The following is a 22,652-nucleotide window of genomic DNA, read 5'->3' as shown; positions in this document are numbered from 1 at the left end:
AATGGATCAAACACAAGGAATCATGCCATCCTCTAGCAGAGTATAGAAGATGAAATTCATACACAAGTCATCCATGTCAGATTTGCTCAATGACCCTCAATCAAGTGGTCATTTTCTTATATAGAAATCATTTTCCCTAATTACAATATATCCCTTAATTACGGTATCCCCTAATTACAGCATAATATCTCCTAATTACAGCAGCATCTATATCCCCTATTTATAACATAATCTCTCCTAATTACAGCATCTATATCCCCTAATTACAGCATAATATCACCTAATTACAGCATCTATATCCCCTAATTACAGCATAATATCACCTAATTACAACATCTATATCCCCTAATTACAGCAGCATCTATATCCCCTAATTCAGGAAAGATATTTACAGATCTGTTTCCTAAATAACTGTACAATTTATTTATGGTAAGTATGTTGTCTATCCTACTAACATCCCCCCTCAAATTGATGCCGGTCGATCAAGAAGCATCAATTTGCCAACAAGAAACTGATGACGTAGTCATGTCATAGTTTTGGTGAAGACGTCCACTATCTGAAGGTCGCTTGAGACATGTGGAAGAGAGATAACCCGAGTATCAACAGCTTCCCGAATAGAATGGTAGTCCACCTTGATATGTTTGGTACGCTCGTGATAGACGGGATTGGTAGCAATCCGAATAGCACTCGTATTATCAGCATGAAGAGGAGTGAAAGTAGACTGAGGAAAACCTATTTCAGCAAGTAAGCCACGGAGCCACATAATCTCCGAGTAGGCTGCCGACATGGCACGGTACTCGGACTCGGTCGAAGATTTGGAAACACGATCCTGTTTCTTACTCTTTCAAGAGATAAGTGAATCACCAAGAAACATACACCACCTGGTGATAGACCGCCGAGTATCAAGACATCCTGCCCAGTCAACATCACTAAAAGCCACAAGGCGAAGAGGAGTACCGGTAGAGAAGAAGAAGCCACGATGAGAGGAACCTCGAAGATATCGAATAATTCGGCGGACCGTGGCAAGATGAAGGTGGTGAGGAGACTGCATAAATTGACTGACTTACTGGACAACAAAGGAGATGTCAGGTTGTGTAATAGTGAGATAATTGAGACTACCAACTAACTGTCGAAGCACCATGGGATCAGGAAGGAGATCCCCCTCCTCACGTCGATACTTGACATTCATTTCCAAAGGGGTATCCACGGAAGAGGAGTCCTGCAAACCAGAAAAGGAAATCAAGTCTTCCGTGTATTTATGCTGATGCAGGAAAACCACAGAGGAATCGGACTGAACTTCCAAACCGAGGAAATATCGGAGAGGACCAAGATCCTTCATATGGAATGAATCATGAAGATGCCACTTGAGTTGATCAATGAGGGCAGAATCAGTCCTAGTGATGACAATGTCGTCGACATAAACCAGAAGAAGAACGATACCAACAGAAGTCGTACGAAGAAACAAAGAAGAATCATACTGGCTTTGGATTAAAGAAAATCGAAGTAAGGTAGCCTGGAACTTATCAAACCAGGTCCGGGGAGCCTGTTTCAAACCATACAGAGAGCGCTTCAGCTTACACACATTCGACGTCGACGACGAGCAGAGGCCAGGAGGAAGTGTCATGTAAACATCTTCCTGTAAATCACCATGAAGAAATGCGTTCTTCACATCCATCTGGCAAAGGGACCATCCCTAAGAGGCTGCAATGGCAATAATAGTACGCACAGTTGTCATTTTAGCGACAGGAGCAAAGGTCTCCTCATAGTCAACCCCATACTCCTGGCGGTTACCAAGGGCAACCAAACGAGCCTTATAACGGTCCACAGACCCATCAAGTCGAAGTTTCACAAAAAAAAACCCACTTACACCTAATTAGCTTGACATGAGAAGGACAAGGGACCAAGTCCCAAGTCTGATTTTCTTGAAAAGCTTGAAGTTCTTCCTGCATAGCCTTTCTCTAACACTCATGTTTATCAGCTTGTGAGTAAGAATTAGGAATCGACACAGTTGATAAGGTAGCCGTGAAGGAGGTATGAGGGAAACCATACCTATCCGGTTGATGAGAAGTACGGCCAGATCGTCGAGGAGGGTGCAAAACAGGATCAGGTGGCAGATTAGACTCAGGAGGGGGTAGAGTTGGTTGACGGCGTTAATACACAAAACCAGGCTTGAAACATTCAGGAGGGCACATCAAATCATCGAAGTGAGGAAGAAAAGAAACTGCAGGAGATGATGTAATAGAACTAGGAAAGAAATATTGATGCTCAAAGAAAACGACATTACGAGATATATGAAATTTATTGGAAGAAGCATCATAGCACACAAATCCTTTTTGAGATAAGTTATATCTCATAAAGACACATTTCACAGATTGCGCAGAGAGTTTGTGACGTTGATGCGGAGGTAGATGCATAAAACAGACACAGCCAAAAGTGTATAAGTCAAGAAAGCTAGGGTGCTGTTTATGCAGACGATAGAATGGAGAGTTGAAATTTAGCACTTTAGAAGACAACCTATTAATCAAGTATACTGCTGTAGCTAAAGCTTCAACCCAAAATTTAGGAGGAACAGAAGATGCAAATAATAAGGTCCTAGCAATATCTAACAAATGTCGATTTTTGCGCTCAGCCACGCCATTCTGTTGAGGCGTATAAGGACATGAGCGGTGAAAAACAATTCCTTTGTGATGAAGAAACTCAAGAAATTCATGAGACATATATTCTCCACTAGAATCAGATCGTAAAGTCTTAATGCTAGTGGTAAATTGATTCTCAACATATGCTAAAAACGATTTGAAAACAGCAAAAACTTCAGACTTATAGCGCAGAAAATATACCCAAGTATGCCGACTATGGTCATCTATGAAGGTCACAAAATATTTATAATGAGCATGAGAAATGACAGGAGTAATGCCCCATACATCACTATGAACAAGGTCAAAGCAATTCTTTGCCCTACACCCGGAAGAAGAGAAGGGAAGAATCTTACTTTTTCCAATTTTACACGTAGAACAATCAAAAGACAAAGCATGAGGCAAAGAAGAATCTTTTTTTCCCAACGAACCAGAATTCAGCAAATGAGATAAAACAACATTGTTTGGATGGCCTAAATGTTTGTGCCATACTTCACAATTATTGGAGATAGTAGTACAAGCCAAAGAAATGCTAGGAATGGAAAAGTATAATGGAAACAGTCTCAAAACTTTAGGCCCCTTCGCTATTGTCCTCCCCGACACTGGATCCTGCACATGACAACCATCACGAGAAAACTGAACATTGCAATTATCATCCACTAATTGTCCAATCGAGATAAGACTCGTAGAAAGCCCAGGTGATACAAAAATATTAGTAAGTGATGGTGCGATATCACCAACCCCAGTAATCGGTAAACGATGGCCATTAGCAACTTGAATATTAGAAGAACCAGTGTACTTACGAACATTACTAAGCATATCAAGAGAACAGGTCATGTGATTGGATGCAGCGGAGTCAACAAGCCAAGATTGAGAGGGTATAGTACGTATAGTACCCTTATCTTGCAGGCCTAAAGCGGAAAATGCCGATATAATCATTTGCTGCACCATTTCTGGTGTAAGCGCAGGTGTAGCACTAGTGGAAGATGACACTGGAGCGAGATTTTGAGTGCTGGTTACCCCATCCGAAGTGTGGCCAGTAGCAGTAGCATGATAAGCATTCACGGGTCGGTTTTGAGGACGTGTTGGGCATTCTTTGATGATGTGCCCCTTCTGTTTATAATAGTTGCAGAACTTTTTAGCACAATGGGCAGCAATATGCCCATAATCTTTGCAACTGTAGCATTGAACTGTACGCATGTCTCGAACCCTCCCTTTGCCTTGAGCAGCGTATGTGACAGCATTCTCTTGCGGAAGCGAAGATTGAGTAAGAAGACGTTGTTCCTCTCGAAGAAGTGCTCCATAACACATGTCAAGAGATGGTGAAGGATCCCTGTGCATCAGGTTAGAGCGAATAGACTCGAATTTTGGCCTTAGTTTCATTAAAAACTGGTCTCTTTTGCTAACTTCATGGACTGCTTGAACAACAGAGAGGGACTCGGCCGACACGTCGGCATACACAATGTCGGAAAACTCAGCCCAAAGATTCTGAAAACCACAGAAATATTCCTGAACAGAGAGTGTACCTTGGGAATAGGCAGCAAGATCAGTTTCCAACTGAAATCGCCGAGCGGAATGATCGTGATGATAGACCTTTTTCAAGTACTCCCACATCGATTTAGCCGTCTCGTGCGGCCTTAAATTGAGTATAAGCAGTGGATCAATAGACCCAAGAATCCAAGTCATCACGCGAGCATCTTTCACCTTCCATTGAACCAACGTCGTAGGATCGGTAGGTGCTGGATCACTCCCATCAACATGACCCCACAACTCCTTTTCTATGACAAAAAGTTGAAACTGAAACTCCCAGGCAGCATAATTCTTCCCTATAAACCGAGTTTGAAAGACTTCTAAGTTGGAGTTGTTAGCCATAACTAGAATCTCTCGAAATGTACCAAAAAAACTGCAAACCAAAACCCGCACCCAAGAAACCAGAAAACCAAAGCCTAGAACCACGAAAATTGGACCAAAGACAAGGTTGCAGAGAGTAGCTTTGATACCATGTCAGATTTGCTCAATGACCCTCAATCGAGTGGTCCTTTTCTTATATAGAAATCATTTTCCCTAATTACAATATATCCCTTAATTACGGTATCCCCTAATTACAGCATAATATCTCCTAATTATAGCAACATCTATATCCCCTATTTACAACATAATCTCTCCTAATTACAGTATCTATATCCCCTAATTATAGCAGCATCTATATCCCCTAATTACATCATAATATCACCTAATTACAGCATCTATATCCCCTAATTACAACATAATATCACCTAATTACAGCATCTATATCCCCTAATTACAGCAGCATCTATATCCCCTAATTCAGGAAAGATATTTACAGATCTGTTTCCTAAATAACTGTACAATTTATTTATGGTAAGTATGGTGTCTATCCTACTAACACACCATACACATGGAAAGCAAGTAAATCCATACCGGTCAAATAATGGTCCCTTTGAGGATAAGGTCTTGGCCAAAAGAGCACACTAATGAGACAGCCCAACGATTCGAAACCAAGGTTCAAAATGTTACTCAAGTATAAATATTTTGAAGTACATATCCAATGTGATACATTACATTCTGATATTGTAAATCTTGATGTAACATTGAATTTCATCAAATTTATTTGGTGAGGAATGTATTATCCATATATTCTGATAATATGCATCTTTATTGGAATGTATGATGCAAATAGTACCTTCCAATACATTGTCACATCCGTGATGCCACCGTCTTTTGTTTATTACGCAATGAGATTATCATGATGCATTCCCAATGCGATATGATCATCATCATCATCATCTAAGCCTTATCCAACCCTCTGGAGTTCAACTACACAAATTCATTTTTGCCATCCCTCTGTATCATGGTCCCAATATGATATGATACGTTCAAATATTTTGTATCACGTATACCTAAAATGCTAAAGACCTGCTTGATTTCTCCATCTACAGTGAAAATGAAGTAAGAACACCACTTCTGATATTTTCCTGCCATTTGAAAATCTAGGCCATGAGCATTCATCCCTTGAAAACCGTGACAGAAATCGCAGCTTCTCTGCCTGAATCCGTCAACCCTTGAGCATAATCCAGAAGGATTCGACATGAAGGTGGCTTCCTACTGAAGTGATTGATGATGGTTTTCATGGTCTGCGAGAGTATGGTTTTAGATGCTCCCTATCCCATTTCTATAAGACAGTGCATTCGTACAACGAAGTTGGGGGCCTTCCTTCCTTGCCGACGACGGAAACGGTGGCTCTGGATCATATCCAGTACAGGCATACGAGCAGGTGATTCCGTAGGTGGAGTCGATCGAATTTGGACCTCTCTCTTCCCCAAATCCCACCACCTCCAAGATCATTGTCAAATAATTGCCACAAACCTTTATGTACCCATAACAAGGTTTGATGTGCTTTGCAGTGGAACCAAGGTGTACCATTGCGGTAACAGTGGGTGTAATGGTGCCCATCGTTATCGAAACGGTTATAGGGCGTATCGGCCGTTACGGCCAATACGCCCCTTGTAACAGTCAGATTTTTTTTTTTCTTAGGAAAATGAAAAATAAAAAATCTAGAAAATTCTAAATATTCCAAATATGTATTCATTTATAATTTTGAATGTATTTATGGTGATGTAATAGTCTGCTCCTTGGTGAGAAAGCTGTATCGGGTGGTTTGATGAATTTATGAACCTGACAGCTTGGAATTGACTGCAAAACTCATAGATTTAATTTTCTAACTATCTAATGCTAATGATAGATATATTAGAATGAATTTAATTTCAAAATATCTCACATTTGTAGGTGTTTTCTATTATTTTCCATAACTTACTCTACAAATCTACATTACATACCTATCCTTGAGGAGTGTGAGGTGAGGACTTATATAAATTACGATGTTTACTTTATTCTATTTAAAGTCTTGAACATGCTAGAGATTTCTCCTCTCTTGCAATTCCCGTCCTGTCATCTTCAAGATATAAAAAGAAGAAAAAATTAGTAGTGTTAGATTTACTTCCCTGCAACTTGATTAAGGATTACTTGATTGGTTGTCAGAGGAGTTATTTTAAGCACAAGTTCAGTAGTGTCAATGAATGTGTGGTTAATGGGTATAGAAATACTTACCTTAAATGTAAATAATGTTAAAAAAAAAAAAATACTTACCTTAATAAAACTCACGAGTCACCACCAAAATGAAAATCTGCTTTGTTGTGGTTGCTCGACTTCCACGTCCTCGTCATCATCAGGCTGCGGTTGTAGAGTAGGTGTTGTATATCCATAATATCCCGTGCCAGAGGAAAAGATCAAGTCAATAAAACCAGAGGATGACTGATCCTAACTAGGCAACAACTCCAACCCTGAGTAAAGATATCTACCAGTGCCCGTCGAATAGTCATATTAGTGCCCGTACTTGGGCTATTGTGAATAATTTGGATTTGGATCTGGATATCTGTAATCATATGGAACATGTGGATCAAGACTACTCAAAAATGAATGTGACGGAATAGGCTCCATATAATCCCATTGGTCGTAAGAATATTCATAATGCTCAGGACCACGAGCCTGTTGCTGGTCGTCCAGACCTCTCGATGGTGCACCACTGGAGCCAGCCTCCTCCCGTTGTCTATATCGTGACTCAGTAGACTCATAAGTCCGACCTAGCGTATCCTGTCAATGCTCATCAACCTCACGATCTGTAGACAGTTGTATGCCTGTGTGCCGAGCAACACCAAAAGTGGGACCAACATCAGGTGCATCATCACCATCATTACCATGATCATCTGTCTCGGTCTCGCTGTTACTACTGCTCGTACTCTTCCGTTGAGCTGGACTTTGCATGAAATTTGCCCATCTTTCTCGATCCAACATAGTTGCATGACTCTCTTGCTACGTCGTGCGTATCATTGGATCATCCACTTCCAATTCTTCACTATCATCTTCTATTTGTTTTTCTCTTGCTTCCAACCAAGGTAGAAGCGGATCATCCTCCTCATAAATATTGTCCAAGTTTATTGGACAATAGTTTGGGTCACCAACGGCTGCTGCAGTAATGCTCCTATGATGTCACTACATTTTTAGCCTTATGTTGTAGTGCATGAGGACAAGTCTATCCAACGTCCTAGTTTGCAACATATTCCTATTTTTCGAATGAATAAGTGCAAAACAACTCCAGTTCCTTTAGTCCTAGAGGAAGATGTCTGCCTCAAAACTCTTGCTGCAAATTTTTGGAGAGATGCACCATTCAGCAGGTGACAACCTAGATACTGCATGTTGTGCAAAAGTATCTCCAAAGCTACCCTGGCAATTTCCATATTATCCAATTCATTCAACACCTTTATTTACATATCTAAGTCAGGCTCTAATCTCTTTATCACATTCTTCAGCCCGACACGAACCTCATCATTTGCAACAAATGATTGGGCATATTTGTATCTAGGATTTAGATAGTAACCTGTTGCATGAAGTTCGTGATGGAGTTGTCTTGTCCATCTCTTGTCGATCATCCTCCAGTAGACCTCCCAATTTGAAAATTCGTGTTGAATTGCCAGCTTTGCTTTTTCCATGTATCATAGAGGAAGCTCATGGTAGGTGCTTCATCAGTTTTAACAAGACGGAGTACCCGCATTAGTGGCTTCATCACCTTTAGGATATTTTGGACCTTCTTCCAATATTGGTTGTCCCTTATGGTCATCACAACCACAATCGGTGTCCCTGATGTCTTCTTCTCATATTTTGTGTTGAGCCAATCTCGAGAAGCGAACATCTCACTCAACTCTTGTAAGTGTTGTGTTGTATAAAGCACCATTATTTGTTAAATTTCGATGGGACAAAACAGCTTCTAGTGTGACTCATTCATGTGATGGAAAGTTCACCTTCAAGATCAACACATGAAGTTGAAAAGTACAAGACATGAAGATGGTTACTTCAAGTTTGAGTTCTACTTCACTTCAAGTTCAAGATCAAGCTACAACTTCAAGTTTACTTCAAGTAAAAGATCCACTGAACGCTATTGAAGATTCAAGTAGAAACTTCAAGGTATATACTTCAATGTCTAATAATTTCAGGTATAATTGACCCTAGAAAGACCTTAGACGTAGGTCCTTTCATATGCTAAACATACACGGGTTTTTTATACTTTGGTTAGGCTTTGGTTCAACTAGTCCAAGCTCTGGTTCGACCAGTCCAAGAAATACTTTGACTAGTCCAAGATTCAAAGTCAAAAATGGACTTTTCTAGTAGTTCCTCGATCAGTCGAGCAGGGTGCTCAACCAGTCGTGGGCACACCCTCGACCAATCGAAGGGAGCTTGACTCGAACTCCAGCAACTGATTTTGTGCTCCCTCGACCAGTCGAAGGATAGTTTAATCCGATCGCGCCCAAAATTTGAAATTTGGTTGATTCTTAGACGAGTCGAAGGAGACCTTAGACCAGTTGAAGCAACTGATTTTCAGCCTATAAATAGAGGTCTTTTCTCATTCTAATTAATTCAGAAAAGCCATAAAAAGCCTTCACTTTGAGAGAAAAAAGTCCCCATCATCTTCAAGCTATAGCACAATAATTTTAAATCTTTTAATAGCTTTTTGTTTTTGTAATTCCTTGATCTCTTTTATGAATCTTATGTTTTAAAGGGAGTACATACTCTTCCTTGTGCGATCTAAGGAATTCAAACAAGTAACCCAAGGTTTGAATTAATTTAAAATCAATTTAGAAACTAGAAGCCTTGATTGTGTTATTGGACATTGAACATTTCTACATCAAGCGAAGCAGTTCTACGGGCTACATCAAAGAGCGTCTTCAGAAGAAGATAAGTATTATTTATTCATTTTTGGTTTCTTGAGATATCCAGAAAATCTCTGTATTGGTTTTGACTAAGATAGCCAAAAAATCTCAGCGTCACAACTGTATAGGTTTTAAGGTGAACCTAAGAAAACCTTGATTATTAGTGAACGCCAATATCACGTGAGTTGTGATTATTGGGAGTGGAGTAGGTGTGGTTGTTTGAGAACAGTTTGTGTACAAATCGAACCACTATAATTCCTGGTGTTTTGTGGTGAATAATGTATGTGATGTATATGTGTTAAATGGTTGTAATCTTTTCATGTACATGTGGTGAATGCTTGTAATAATTAGCTTTCTTTCCTTTTCCTCTTGTTTTAGTTTGCGATCTTAATCCTTATTATATTCAAGAAATTAGGTTGTCCTACCTAAAACATCTATTTTTGGTGTAAGGTTGTCCTTTAAATAAGGTTTGAATCAATTTCTCAATACTATTACAGTTGAGATCTCTGATTAGTTTTGATTTATTTAATCTTTAAGTTATTTAATTTTTTAAATTGGCATAGTCCTATTGTAACGCCCTGAAAAAAGCTAGTATAAACTCTCCAAGGCTATAAAGTTAGTAGCAAATCTAATCGCCGCAAGCCTAAGCAACTCTCTTCCCTTTGTAAACCTCCTCATTATTGCATTTCCTTAATGCTCTTCTTTTTCCAAATATCTTCCAATATAAGATCAATACAATGGGCAGCACATGGTGACCAAAATATATGTGGTCTCTTTATCATTAACTTTTGTCCTGCAGCCTTATATGTTATTTCATTATATGTTACAATATGCACCACATTCTCCTATCCAATCTCATCAACCATTTTATCCATTAGGGAAAAAATATAAGTAGCATTTTTTCTTTCATCCGATGCATCAATTGACTTAAGGTATAGCGTTCCCAAGTGGTAGTACACCATAAAGTTGATCATGTTGCGTCTAGTTGGGCCAGTCCAACCATCGCATATGATCGTGCATCCTATGGCCTACCATATGGATTTAAAGGTAGCTACGTATGCTTTCACATTTACATACTCTGCATCTATCCATTTCCCCCTAAGCTCCCTAGCCATGGGAGCTTTAATTCCTTCACCTGCTTATGCTGCTGCATCAATTACCACCTGCCAATATGAAGAATTGGTCGCATTAGGGGGTATATTGCATGTATAAATAACTTTGTTGCTGCCCTACCCAACTTCTCAATGGAAGTTTTACTCTGCATTTGTTTTATCTTCTTTTGGTTAGTTGATTCTTTCTTAAATAGGATTGGATCAATAGAGGATCTCCTTGGCTCATCTTCTTCCACATCCACATCCACATCCACAGGGGCATTACGTGAGGATACCTCCCATCAACTGCCAAACATACGTCGTAATCCACCTAACCTACCCCAACTTACAAATGCAATTGCATTGTCAGTTGCACTGCCCCTCCCCCCCTTAAAAAAAAAAATCGTATCACATATAGATCTCCTGCCAAACATGTGTGGACGTTTTTCTACTTCACGAGCAAGGTGAACGCTCTCTCCTTTAGCTTAGTTATTTTCTGATCTGAATCTTCATCAAAATCAATGATCTCTTCATCACGAATGCCCATATATTCAGGACCAAACACCTCCCGTCGAGCCGCTTCAAAATCGCATCTTTCATCTTCTGCACAGCAACTCGATTCCCCTTCAACTCATCCAAACTGGCTTGCATCAAAATCATTATCTCTTTAAACACTCTAGTACATCCCGCAACTTAACCCTTTCAATGTGCCGCCAAATGTTGTTTGAGTCATGTAATTCCACCAGTTATTAGTCTATCAAAATAGTTGCACTTCATTTGGTGCCTACCACCACCTATCCTCTGACAATGTTGTCTCCAATATCTTCACTTCCTTGTTGGCAGACATTTTCTTAGTATATGTGAGAGTTTACTCGATTATCTATGTCTAAATATAGTTTTTATATGAGAATGAATTAATTAAATCTCGAAACTTGTAAATAGAGTAATGAAATAATGTCCTACCTTCTTCTAAATCTAATCAATAAAAAATTTATGTACTAAACCCTATGATTACGAAGCTCCAAAACCTGCCCAAAGTAAGGAAATATAAACATATAGTCACTAATTTGGAAAAAAAAACTTTAAAAGATTGATTCAATAATGACAATATGACATTCAAGCACATCATGGAACCTCATATTAATACCACATTCTTATACAATCATGAAACAAGAAAAAAAAAAAAAAGACATAATTTTTTAATTTTTTAAAATAGGCCGAAAATAGTCCGTAAATACAAAAAAAAAATACCAAATCATTTGCATTATCTGTAAAAAGAACGTTTATATGTTCTACTATCATTAACACATCATATTCAATCGTTAAAACAGAAAAACATTGAACAAAATTTGATTTTTCCTAATTTTTTAAAATAGGCAGAAAAATAGTCCTTAAATTTTTATTTTTAAAAAAAAAAAAAAAAAAAAAAGCTAAGTCAGTTGCATAATTTGTAAAAAAGAACATTTATATGTTCTACTATCATTAACACATCATATTCAACTGTTAAAACAGAAAAAGATTGAACAAAAATTGATTTTTCCTAATTTTTAAAAATAGGCCAAAAATAGTTCGTAAATACAAAAAATATATTCAACCATTATTTTAAAAATTGACCGAAAATAATCCGAAAAAAATACAAAAAGAAAAAAAGAAAAAGAACATCAGTTGCATAATCTATAAGATGCACATTCATATGTCCTAATTTTACTAACGCATCATATTTAACCATAACAATATAGATTTTTTTTTTAAAGATATAAATACCTATTTTTGAAGATTTTTCGAAAAATGACCCACGGAGCTTCGATTCAACAAAATCCTTGAAGTAACTTTTTTTATCCTCAAATTCAAGCTATAAGAGTAGTCGGAATTTGTAGTAGAATAGTTTAGGAAATAATTTAGAAGAGAAAGTGCCTAAAATGAGAAAAATCACAACTTAAAAAGATTTTAAATAATAATAATAATAATAACTAGCCTTTTTTTAAAAAATTATTTACAATTACGCCTTGACCATTACTGGGCAGTAATGGCCATTATGGGGCGTACCAAGCAAAAAACTAGGGGGCTACCATTACAGGGGTGTACATCGGGCCAAACCGAGTCAAACTGGGCTCAACCCGGCCCAGCCCGGTCACCAACCAAACCCAGCCCAGCCCAGTCACCGGGCCAACATGTCCAGCACGAACTCGGCCCGGTCAGCAATCGGGCGAGTTCGGGCCAGTTTCAGACCTTACAGCAAGTTCACAGGTCGGGCGGCGTTCTCACTTCTCTGTCTCAAATGGTTAGGGTAAGGATTTAGGATTATATATATATATATATATATATATATATATATGTATGTATATATATATATATGTATAATATAAATGGCCGAGTCGGGCCGGGTCGGGCCAGGTCGAGTCGGGTTTCGGACCGAGTTGGGCCGAACTGGGACCTATTCGAACTCAGCCCGAACTCAGTTTCGAGTAGAAGAAAATGGCCCGTCCTGGACTGAACTCAGTTCCGGGTCGGGCGAGTCGAGTCGAGCGAGTTAACCGGGCTAGCCCGGTTCGTGTACAGCCCTAGTAATGGCCGTTGTGGGGTGTAACGGCTGTTGCGGCCCCTGTAACGGTCGATCCGAGCCAAAGACTATAGGGGGTCACCATTTCAACCCCCGTATTACGTATCAAACTCAGCCATTACGTAACCGATTTGGTTCTCCCTGAGTGGAACGTTGTAAGAACATTCAGTTGCCACTATCTTGGAGGACGACGACCTGGTTTCCGCCAAACCTCTCCTTCTTCAATGGCGTCAGAAGGTTCATCCTGTGAGATAACTTATTGTTCTCCCTATTGATGTTCTCTTCTGTTTGATCGACATGCATGTTAAGATCTAAACGATTTCAAGTGAAAATCGTCTTTTAAGATGATTTTTTGTGAAAATCGTCATCTAATATGATTTTTTGTAATCTTGTCAGTGTATCGTGTGACTAGACCTGCAATACTCCGGAACCGCTGTCCTTCACCTTTGGCACCAAAATTCCGACCGTGTGACGGGTACCGTTCGAGTTCTATGCCTCCCGACCATTTTTCAATCATTCTCATTTCTCTGTGTGGATTTAGTGGGATCTGGATTTTCTGAAAATTTCTTTCTACCGAGTTTCATAACAACATGGGTCTTGGTATGGTGTCTAAGCATAACACATTTTATGGTCTGCAATTATGTTGGTAATACGATCAAACAAACGGATTGATCTTGAGTCTATTTATCTATGGAACACCATACTTTTTTATTTAAAATGATTTGACAGTTACCTTCAATGACTACGCGTCATGATGATTTGTTACCATTTATATTTGCATCATCAAACATGTGTAGAGAAAGTTAATAACCTCTGACACTGCTAAAGCATGGAAAAAGTAATCACTATCACTTTACAACAAATTACCTAGGTAATCGGAAAATCAAACAGGCCCTAAAAGGCTAATACTATAGCCTGCTTTAGAAGTTTCTACAGATAATGTACAAGCTTCCTATGTACAAAATGAGTCTGAAACAGATAAGTCCTTGCATTAGCATCCATCCCACGACAATGTGCTAAGAATGCTTGCCCGTATGCACATTTTGAGTGTACGTGCTGCCATATGCTCTGCCACAGGATCAGAATCTCATCAAAGTATGCAATTTTTTAATTCATGCACTGCAGCTGCTGCTATAGTTTAGACTCCTGTGATACTTCACATCATTTCGTCAATGGTGGTGATTCAGGTTCTTCGCATGTGCTATTCATGTATGGTTGTCCAAACCATTCAAATTGTGGGGCACATTGTGAATGGAGCATATCTCTATAATCAGGTTGATCAAGCAATCATGACAATGTAATTGATGGCAATCAAATATATGGTTAAGAGCGGGTCTAGATCCCAAGGGAAAAGTCAGGGAGTAACTAGCATCTTCTGAGTGTAAGTTTTTTATTGCGCTCCATCCACAATTGACTAATTGAGTCAACAATTTGGGCAGTCTATATGGTTGTACATCTATGCCATGTCATGGTTGAAGAGTCACCACCAATCTTGAAATGATGGTGAATTATCGTAGGTACTCTGCCTTATGTATTGCCATAGGATTTAAGTACGCAAATTCGCTTGATTGTTCATTTAGCGAGTGGGCAAAGAACCAAGGGTTGAACAGGTTCTATCTAGTTCGATTGGAATCACTTGATTTTGGCAAATCCAGTTGTGGTCTATCTTGCTTTACCTGAACTGTAGTCTGAAGGTACACTTAGGCCTGTTTGATTTTTCGATTACCTAGGTAATTTGTTGTAAAGTGATAATGATTACTTTTTCCATGTTTTGGTAGAGTATGTCCAAGGTTGTTGACGTCCTCTACACATGTTTGATGATACAAATATAAATGATAACAAATCATCATGACCCAGCCCCATTGCTTGGTCATTGAAGGTAATAAAGGTAATTGTCAAATAAAAAAGTACGGTGTTCCATAGATAAATAGACTCGAGATCAATCTGTTTGTTTAATCGTATTACCAACGTAATTGCGGACCATAGAAAGTGTTATGCTTAGACATCATACCAAGACCCATGTTGTTATGAAACTCGATCGGAATGTTGGTGCCAAAGTTGAAGGATAGCGGTTTCGGAATACTGCAAATCCAGTCGCACACAAGATGACAAGATTACAAAAAATCATATTAGAAGATGATTTTCACTTGAAATCGTTGAGATATTAACATGCATGTCGATCAAATAGAAGAGAACATCAATAGGGAGAACAATAAATTATCTCATAGGATGAGTAACTTCCGACGCCCTTGAAGGAGGAGAGGTCTAGAAAAAACCGAGTCATCATCCTCCACAGTGGTGGCAATCAGATATTCTTACAACGTTCCATTGCAAAAGCACATCAAACCTTGTTATGGGTACATGAAGGTTTGTGCCGACTATTCGACAGTGATCTTGGAGGTGATGGGATTTGAGGAAGAGAGAGGTCCAAATCCAACCGACTCCACCAACAGAATCACCTGCTTGTATGTTTGTACTAGATAGGACCTAGGGCCACCATTGTCGTTGTCAACAAGGAAGAAAGGCCCCAAAGTTCGCTGTACAAATGCGTTGTCTTATATAAATGGGATAGGGAGCATCTGAAACCGTAGTCTCATAGACCATGGAAACCATCATCAATCACTTCAGCAGGAAGTCGCCTTTGTGTCAAATCAAGGGTTGATGGATTCAGCAGAGAAGTTGCAATTTTTGTCACGGTTTTCGAGGGATGAATAACAGCTCATAGCATCAATTTTCAAACGGCAGGAAAATATCATAAGTGGTGTTTTTATTTCATTCTCGCGGTAGGTGGAGAAATCTACCGGGCCCTTAGAGAAGTGTGGACAATTTTAGAGAAGGCAAGAACATCATAGAGCGGCATGGAGATCTCTAGAATATTTTGGAGTTCTCTAGTAAGTTTAGTAGCAGGAAGTGTGGAAGAGTTTAGAAAGATTGTTGAACAATCTTGACCATTAGATGTATGCCACATGGCAAAATCCTAATAATTACTGTAAAGAATCTAAAGAAGCATAAGGTCCTTTGGCAGTTGTGCTTCATGGTTGTTCTTTGTGCTCTATGGAAGGAGCAGAATAGTCACACATTCAAGGGGATAGTTGCACCTCTTTCTCTAGCTATAAACAAAGTCAAACATCTTGTTTATTCGCGGGCACTAATTTAGACAGCTCACAAGCCTGTACAAAGGAGTCCTCATTAGGACTCACTCCCCAAAGTTGTAAGCTTCTACACATAGTGCAATACAAGCATTCCAATTCCACTCTCTTTTGTTCTCTCAAGTTTCTTGCATCCTAGCTAGTTCTTAGTGGAGCAAGTGGGTAATAAGCTGACTCGAGTAGCATTGGGGCTTTGTATTACCATGTGGGCAAGCGAGCTAAATAGTTAGCAAGTCATTGACAACAAGCACCCAAAAATTATGTACTCTGGCAGACTACTTGGTGTTGCAACAAAGTACATGGACAACACATGCATTAAAAAATTGTATACTCTCATGCAGTGAGATGAAAAAGAATGTGTATAGTTTGGCCGATCCATATGAAGATCACACATTTATCATAACCGTCCAAATTGCAGGATCTAGTGTAGATAGGTCATGGTCAAAAAGCTAGATTAATTAAAAAAAATCCTGACCTCTGCTTAATTGGCATTTTTTTTTTTTGTTGAATTCGGAACAATGGACCATAAAAATAGGATCGAACTATGTCAAGCTAGAGCATCACACTAATATATCAAACTAGGTGAACTCGAACTGCAAATCAGACAAATTGAAAAATGAATTAAACTGCAAGCAATGAATTCGAGCCCGAATAGGTCAAACTGCAAGCAATGAATTCGAGCCCAAATAAGTCAAACACGCGATTCAGGTAACCATGTTTGGAACCTTGGTTCAAACCGGCATTGAACTTCAATAGTTGACCATTTTTGTTCCAACCGTCCATTTATGGCCATTGGTTGGACTTACAGGATAATCAGATTATCTAGTTTTTTTTTTTTGGCCATGCACCATCCATCATGGAGCCAATGAATTGACTTGTTCGGATTCATGCTAGCACAATTCCTCATACAGACATTCTTGATGGCAGAAAAAGAAAAACACCTAGATAGGATAACCAATGGTCTCCGTACATCAACCATAAAAACAAATATAAAAATATAAGAACTCACCTAGAAAAACCAATTATTCAAACACATCAATCATCAAAACATCAGAAAACAAAAATACCAGAACCCATCAATCTAAAACTCGTCAATGATCAAAATCAAGAATCCATTAATAAAACCAATCACCAAATGAAAAACCAACACAAAAAAAAAAAAACCAGAAAATAGGAAAGACACGGATATCAAAGAATCTAGAAAGAATTGGAGGAGAGATATTGGAGAGAGCATGTGCCTTGAATAAAGAAGTGCAGATTGAAGGTTTCTGTGGGTACGACAAGGAAGATCGAATCGATCGGAGTCCTGTTAATGTTCTCGTCAGAAGGGCAGATGCCATTTAGAGAGAGATAGAAGATTGGATAGAGTGAGGTTTCTCTTTCTTTCAATCAAAGAGAAGGAATTCAAGCATGGCTACCGCTGGAAAAACAGCTGGCACTGGGGAGAGAGCTTCCGGTTTTCGATAGACGGAGCGGCGCCTGACGGAGAATGCTACGGAAACTCAACAGAGTACTGACGTGGATGGCATACTGGAAATCGGATTGCGTACTGTGTAACCCAGTACGCTTTATCGTTCTAAGTAAACTCTGTTGGCCCCACCATGAGTGTATGTGGCTTATCCACACCGTCCATCCGTTTTTTCAGCTCATTTTAGGGGTTGATCCTAAAATTAAAGTATATCCAAAGCTCAAATGGACCCCACCACAGAAAACAGTGTGGATAATGATGTCCACCGTCGAAACCTTATAAGGCCCGGTATGTATGCAAGCTGATGTTTCTGCTTACCCTCCATCCATGTGTGACCTTATGAACAGGTTGGATTGATAAATAAACATCACTGCGAGCCTTAGAAAGTTTTTGATGGTGCACATCTGTTTCCTGTGATGGTCCACTTGGATATGGTTTGATTCTGGGTTCAACCGTTAAAATGAGCCGAAGAAACAGATGAACGGTGTGAATAAGCCGCATTCACATGGGCTCAACAATGTTTACTCAGTACGGTAGAGGATACTGGGTTACCCAGTACGGAATTCGATTTCAGCGCACTGACTCTGCTAGTAGTGAGGGGAAACGGATTGGCTACTCCCTCTGCCACCAGCCAATGGCTGGTATTCGGTGCTCTGTGGGCCCCACCGTGATGTATTTTTTCATTCATGCTGTCCATATATTTTTCCAGATCATCTTATAGTACAAGACCAGAAATGAGGTATATCCCAATCTCAAGGAAAAAGTGTTGAATGAGCGTGGACCATTAAAAACCTTTTTGGGGGCCATAAAAGTCTTAGATTTAGCTGATTTTTTTTTTCCCTTCATCTGGGCCTGTATGATCTGATCAATGGATTAGATGTCAAATAAACAGTACAGTGGGCTTTAGGAGGATTTTAATGGTGGATATCCAATAACTATTTTTTTTCTTGTGGTGTGGTCCACCTGAAATTTATATGTCTCTCATTTTTAAATCAAGCTTAAAATGATCTTTAAAAATGGATGAACAGAATGGATGAAACACATACATCATGGTGGGGCCCACAGAGAACCGACCACCAGCCACCGAGCTGGTGGCAGGGAGAACCAATCCGTTTCCGTGGTGACACGGCTGTGTACTAACACGCTAACCCATAAAAATAAAAAATCAAAAAAAATTTCCGTTTCCGTAGTGAGGTACTATCACTGATGTGTGGCCCGACATGATGTATTTGTTTTTTCGATGCTGTCCATCCATTTTTTGAAGTGGATTGGCTGATGTCCCACACATCACTGTCCTTGCTGGTGTGGTTACATGTCTGTGAAGATGAGTGCTGACTCTCCTTGAGTTTCCAGTTGCATGGACGGTTCAAAAGAGATGAAGGTTACATTAGCCTTTCGATGATGTATTTATTATATCTGCACCTTCATCCATGTATAATCTTAAAAATGAGTTATATCCAAAGTTTAAGTGGGTCACACCACAAATAGCATTATTTTCCATTCAATCCATTCACGAGGTCACGATGAAACAAATATCTTATTAATACAAAACTTCTATAAGAGTTTCAATGATAGATGTTCAATTCCCACTTCTTTTTGCAAGGTGGTCCACTTCATCTTTAGATTTGTCTTATTTTATAGAACCAAGTCTTATAACAAGCTGGCCAAATGAATATGTGGCTTGGATGTGACATATACCTTATAATAGGACCCATATAATTTGGTAAAGTCAACACACTAGTAAAGTTGGTGTGTGGTACACCAGTGAATCCGCTTCTTCCATTCATCAAGGGCAAGAGCCAATCATAACCAGATCCAAGTGTAGGTGGACAACCCAAGTAAGATAGTGGCGATTGAACTCCCATGCTTGAAAACTTACTTGGTCCATTGTAATGTTTATATGGCATCTAACTTATTGATTATATATGTAGACGCCCCACTTAAAACAAGGACACGTCACTCTTTGAGCTTCAATTTGACTTCAATAAATTATTTCTTGTTGACTCAGAAATCATTGAAAATCCAAACGGATTAAACCGGCAACATACTCGGCACGTACCGAAAATAACCAACGGACCAAATTAGCTAACATCAAATCCAGTAACAATTCAGTCACGGCCGAGCATCCGAACTTCAAAACCCTTGAAACTCTCTATATGTCGCAACCGGTATGCAAAAATGGATAAAACGAATACTCTCTACCCATGGATCACTCTTTGTATAATTTATTCCTTCCGAATAGCGTTGTATTGAGGTGTAAGATGTCATATGTTCAAAATTGAGGTAAGTATAGTCATCCTTATATATAAAATGACCATGGTATTATTGGAGGCAAATCCTAACCGATTAGAATAATTTATGATTCATTGGAAAGGTGATCAAATGATCTTCTTAACAAACTTAAGTTTCCTTCAATCCAAGTCATGATGAGGAAGATCTGGACTGTTTATCAAGACCATGCATTGTCGATTGACTAAAATTGAAAAAAAATAAAATTGGTCGCGTTTTAAACTAGTGAAACGGGATCCGATTGAGACAATTTCAGTTGCAATGAAAAAACTTATCAGGCGACGTTTTCAATGATCCTAGTATCATCAAAAGCAGACTATTGGTCAAATTGCAAACAACTGATTTCATATATTGGAGGAAAATATTTTTGGTACATCAAACGAGGTCTGATTGAACTGATTTTAGTATTGTTAAAAAGCTTATCTGATTATTTTTCCAACAAGATAAAGATTATAAAAAACGGACCAATAACAAAGAAGATATAAGCATTTGAACATTTGATTTTTAAAAAAGTGATAATTATGTTTTTATATATATATATATATATATATATATATATATATATATATATATATATATATATATATATATAGTGAGAAAGTATTTTATGTTTTCCTCACTCAGATTAATTTGCAAGATCTTTATAAGGAAGTAAATATCCTTAAAAAAGAAGTTTCTACTCTCAAAAAGCAAGTAGAAATCTTGCAATCTCTTTCTTCTGATGAGGAACTTAATAGTCAAATTGAAAATTATATTAATCCAAATATTGTCAATTTCTTTACTATTTATCAATTCCAAAAATGGTATACTCCTACTACCATCACAAATCTAAATTTCAAAAAAGAAGTCATTACCTTAATAGATACTGGGGCAGATGTAAATTGTCTTAGAGAAGGATTAATTCCTACTCAATATTGTGAAAAGACAAATTACACAATCTATACTGCTAATAGCCAAGAATCTCATATTGAATATAAATTACTAAATATTCATATTTGCAAAAATGGAGTATGTATTCCACTCACTTTCATTATTGTTAAAAACGTCCAACAAGATGCCATTCTTGTTACTCCTTTCATTCTGAAAATACAACCCTTTACTACCACCAGTAAAAGAATCCAAACAAAAATAAATTCAATAGACTTATTCTTTGAATTCATTAAACCACCTCAACATGGTTTAATCTCTGAAGTTGTTAGTTGTGTTTCCAATAAGGAAACCTAGATTTATTTCTTAAGAAATGAAATTTCCCATCTGCAAATCCAAAAACAACTTCTACATCCAAATTTTCAAAACCAATTATCAAAATTTCAAAAAACATTAGAACATCTTTGTTCTGAGGTCCCAAATGCCTTTTGGCATCGAAAAACTCATTTAGTCACTCTACCATATATAGAGAATTTTAATGAAATTCATATTTCTACAAAAGCTCGCCCTTCCCAAATGGATGCACGACTTCTTCAACTCTGTGATGAATAAATCAATTCTCTTCTTTAAAAAGGTCTCATAACTCCCTCAAAATCCTAATGGAGTTGTGCCGCCTTTTATGTTGAAAACGCTCCTGAGATTGAAAGAGGTGCTCCTTGGCTTGTTATAAATTATAAACCTTTGAATCAAGTTTTAAAAACAATAAGATATCCAATTCCCAATAAAAAAGACTTATTAAATAGGTTGCATAAAGCTAATCTATTTTCAAAATTTGATCTCAAGTCAGGATTTTGGCAAATCCAAATTCATCCTAGAGATAGATATAAAACAGCATTTACTGTTCCCTTCGGACATTTCGAATGGACTGTAATGCCTTTTTGGTCTAAAAAATGCTCCTTCTGAATTTCAAAAAATTATGAATGATATCTTTCATCCTTATAGAGATTTCATTCTTTCATACATAGATGACTTACTCATCTATTCCCAAAATATAAATCAATATTGGAAACACTTAGAAATCTTTAAATCTGTTATAGAAAGAAATGGTCTTGTTCTTTCTTTAAGAAAGATTAAACTCTTTCAAACAGAGATTCAATTTATAGGATTCAAAATCTCTAAAAATACAATCAAGACAATCCAAAGAGTCATTGATTTTGCAGATAAGTTTCCTGACAAAATTACTGACAAAAAACAACTCCAAAGATTTCTTGGATGTTTAAATTATATATCTGAATTTTATAAAGATTTAGCCAAAGACAGAGCTCTTTTACAAAATCTTTTAACCAAAAAACCAAAAGCTGTTTGGTTCGAAGATCATACAAATGCTCTCAAAAATATCAAATTGAAAGTTCGACATCTTCCTTGTCTCAATCTTTTAAACCCTAATTTTCTAAAAATCATCCAAACTGGTGCTTCAGACATTAGTTATGGCGGTATTCTTTTACAAAAAGATCCAAAAGATAAAGAACAACTTGTTTGTTTTACCTCTGGTACTTGGAATCCTACTCAACAAAATTATTCTATTATTAAAAAGGAAATTTTGTCAATGGTTTCTTGTATACAAAAATTCTAAAGCGACATTTAAGACCAAAAATTTATTCTTCGCGTAGATTGCCAAGCGGCCAAAGAAGTTTTGAAAAAGGATGTGAAAAACCTAGCTTCAAAACAAATATTTGCAAGATGACAAACTATTTTATCAATTTTTTATTTTGATATCGAGTTTATCCCGGGAAAAAAGAATTCTTTGCCTGAT

General features: G+C 38.0%; 2 protein-coding genes across 2 annotated transcripts in view; both read right to left on the bottom strand.

Moving 5' to 3' along the window:
• The window catches only part of LOC131248917 (thiosulfate/3-mercaptopyruvate sulfurtransferase 1, mitochondrial-like), a 91,243-nt gene extending 73,482 nt beyond the window's left edge, over window positions 1-17,761 (bottom strand). The window contains exon 1 of the mRNA XM_058249439.1: window positions 17,454-17,761. Coding sequence (XP_058105422.1) covers window positions 17,454-17,555 — 102 coding nt within the window. The 5' untranslated portion in view covers window positions 17,556-17,761. The remainder of the gene's footprint in view (window positions 1-17,453) is intronic.
• Window positions 163-4,398, bottom strand: LOC131248923 (uncharacterized). The gene is made up of 2 exons (XM_058249452.1): window positions 3,654-4,398; window positions 163-631 (listed from the first exon to the last, which is right to left on the bottom strand). The coding sequence occupies exons 1-2, from the start codon at window positions 4,317-4,319 to the stop codon at window positions 524-526; spliced, it is 774 nt and encodes a 257-aa protein (XP_058105435.1). The 5' UTR covers window positions 4,320-4,398; the 3' UTR covers window positions 163-523.
• Window positions 17,762-22,652: the final 4,891 nt, after the last annotated feature.

This window comes from Magnolia sinica, chromosome 1 (genome assembly GCF_029962835.1).
Source record: "Magnolia sinica isolate HGM2019 chromosome 1, MsV1, whole genome shotgun sequence".
Lineage (NCBI taxonomy): Eukaryota > Viridiplantae > Streptophyta > Magnoliopsida > Magnoliales > Magnoliaceae > Magnolia > Magnolia sinica.
The sequence above is the reverse complement of the archived record's forward strand: the minus strand, read 5'-3'. Positions and strand labels throughout refer to the sequence as shown.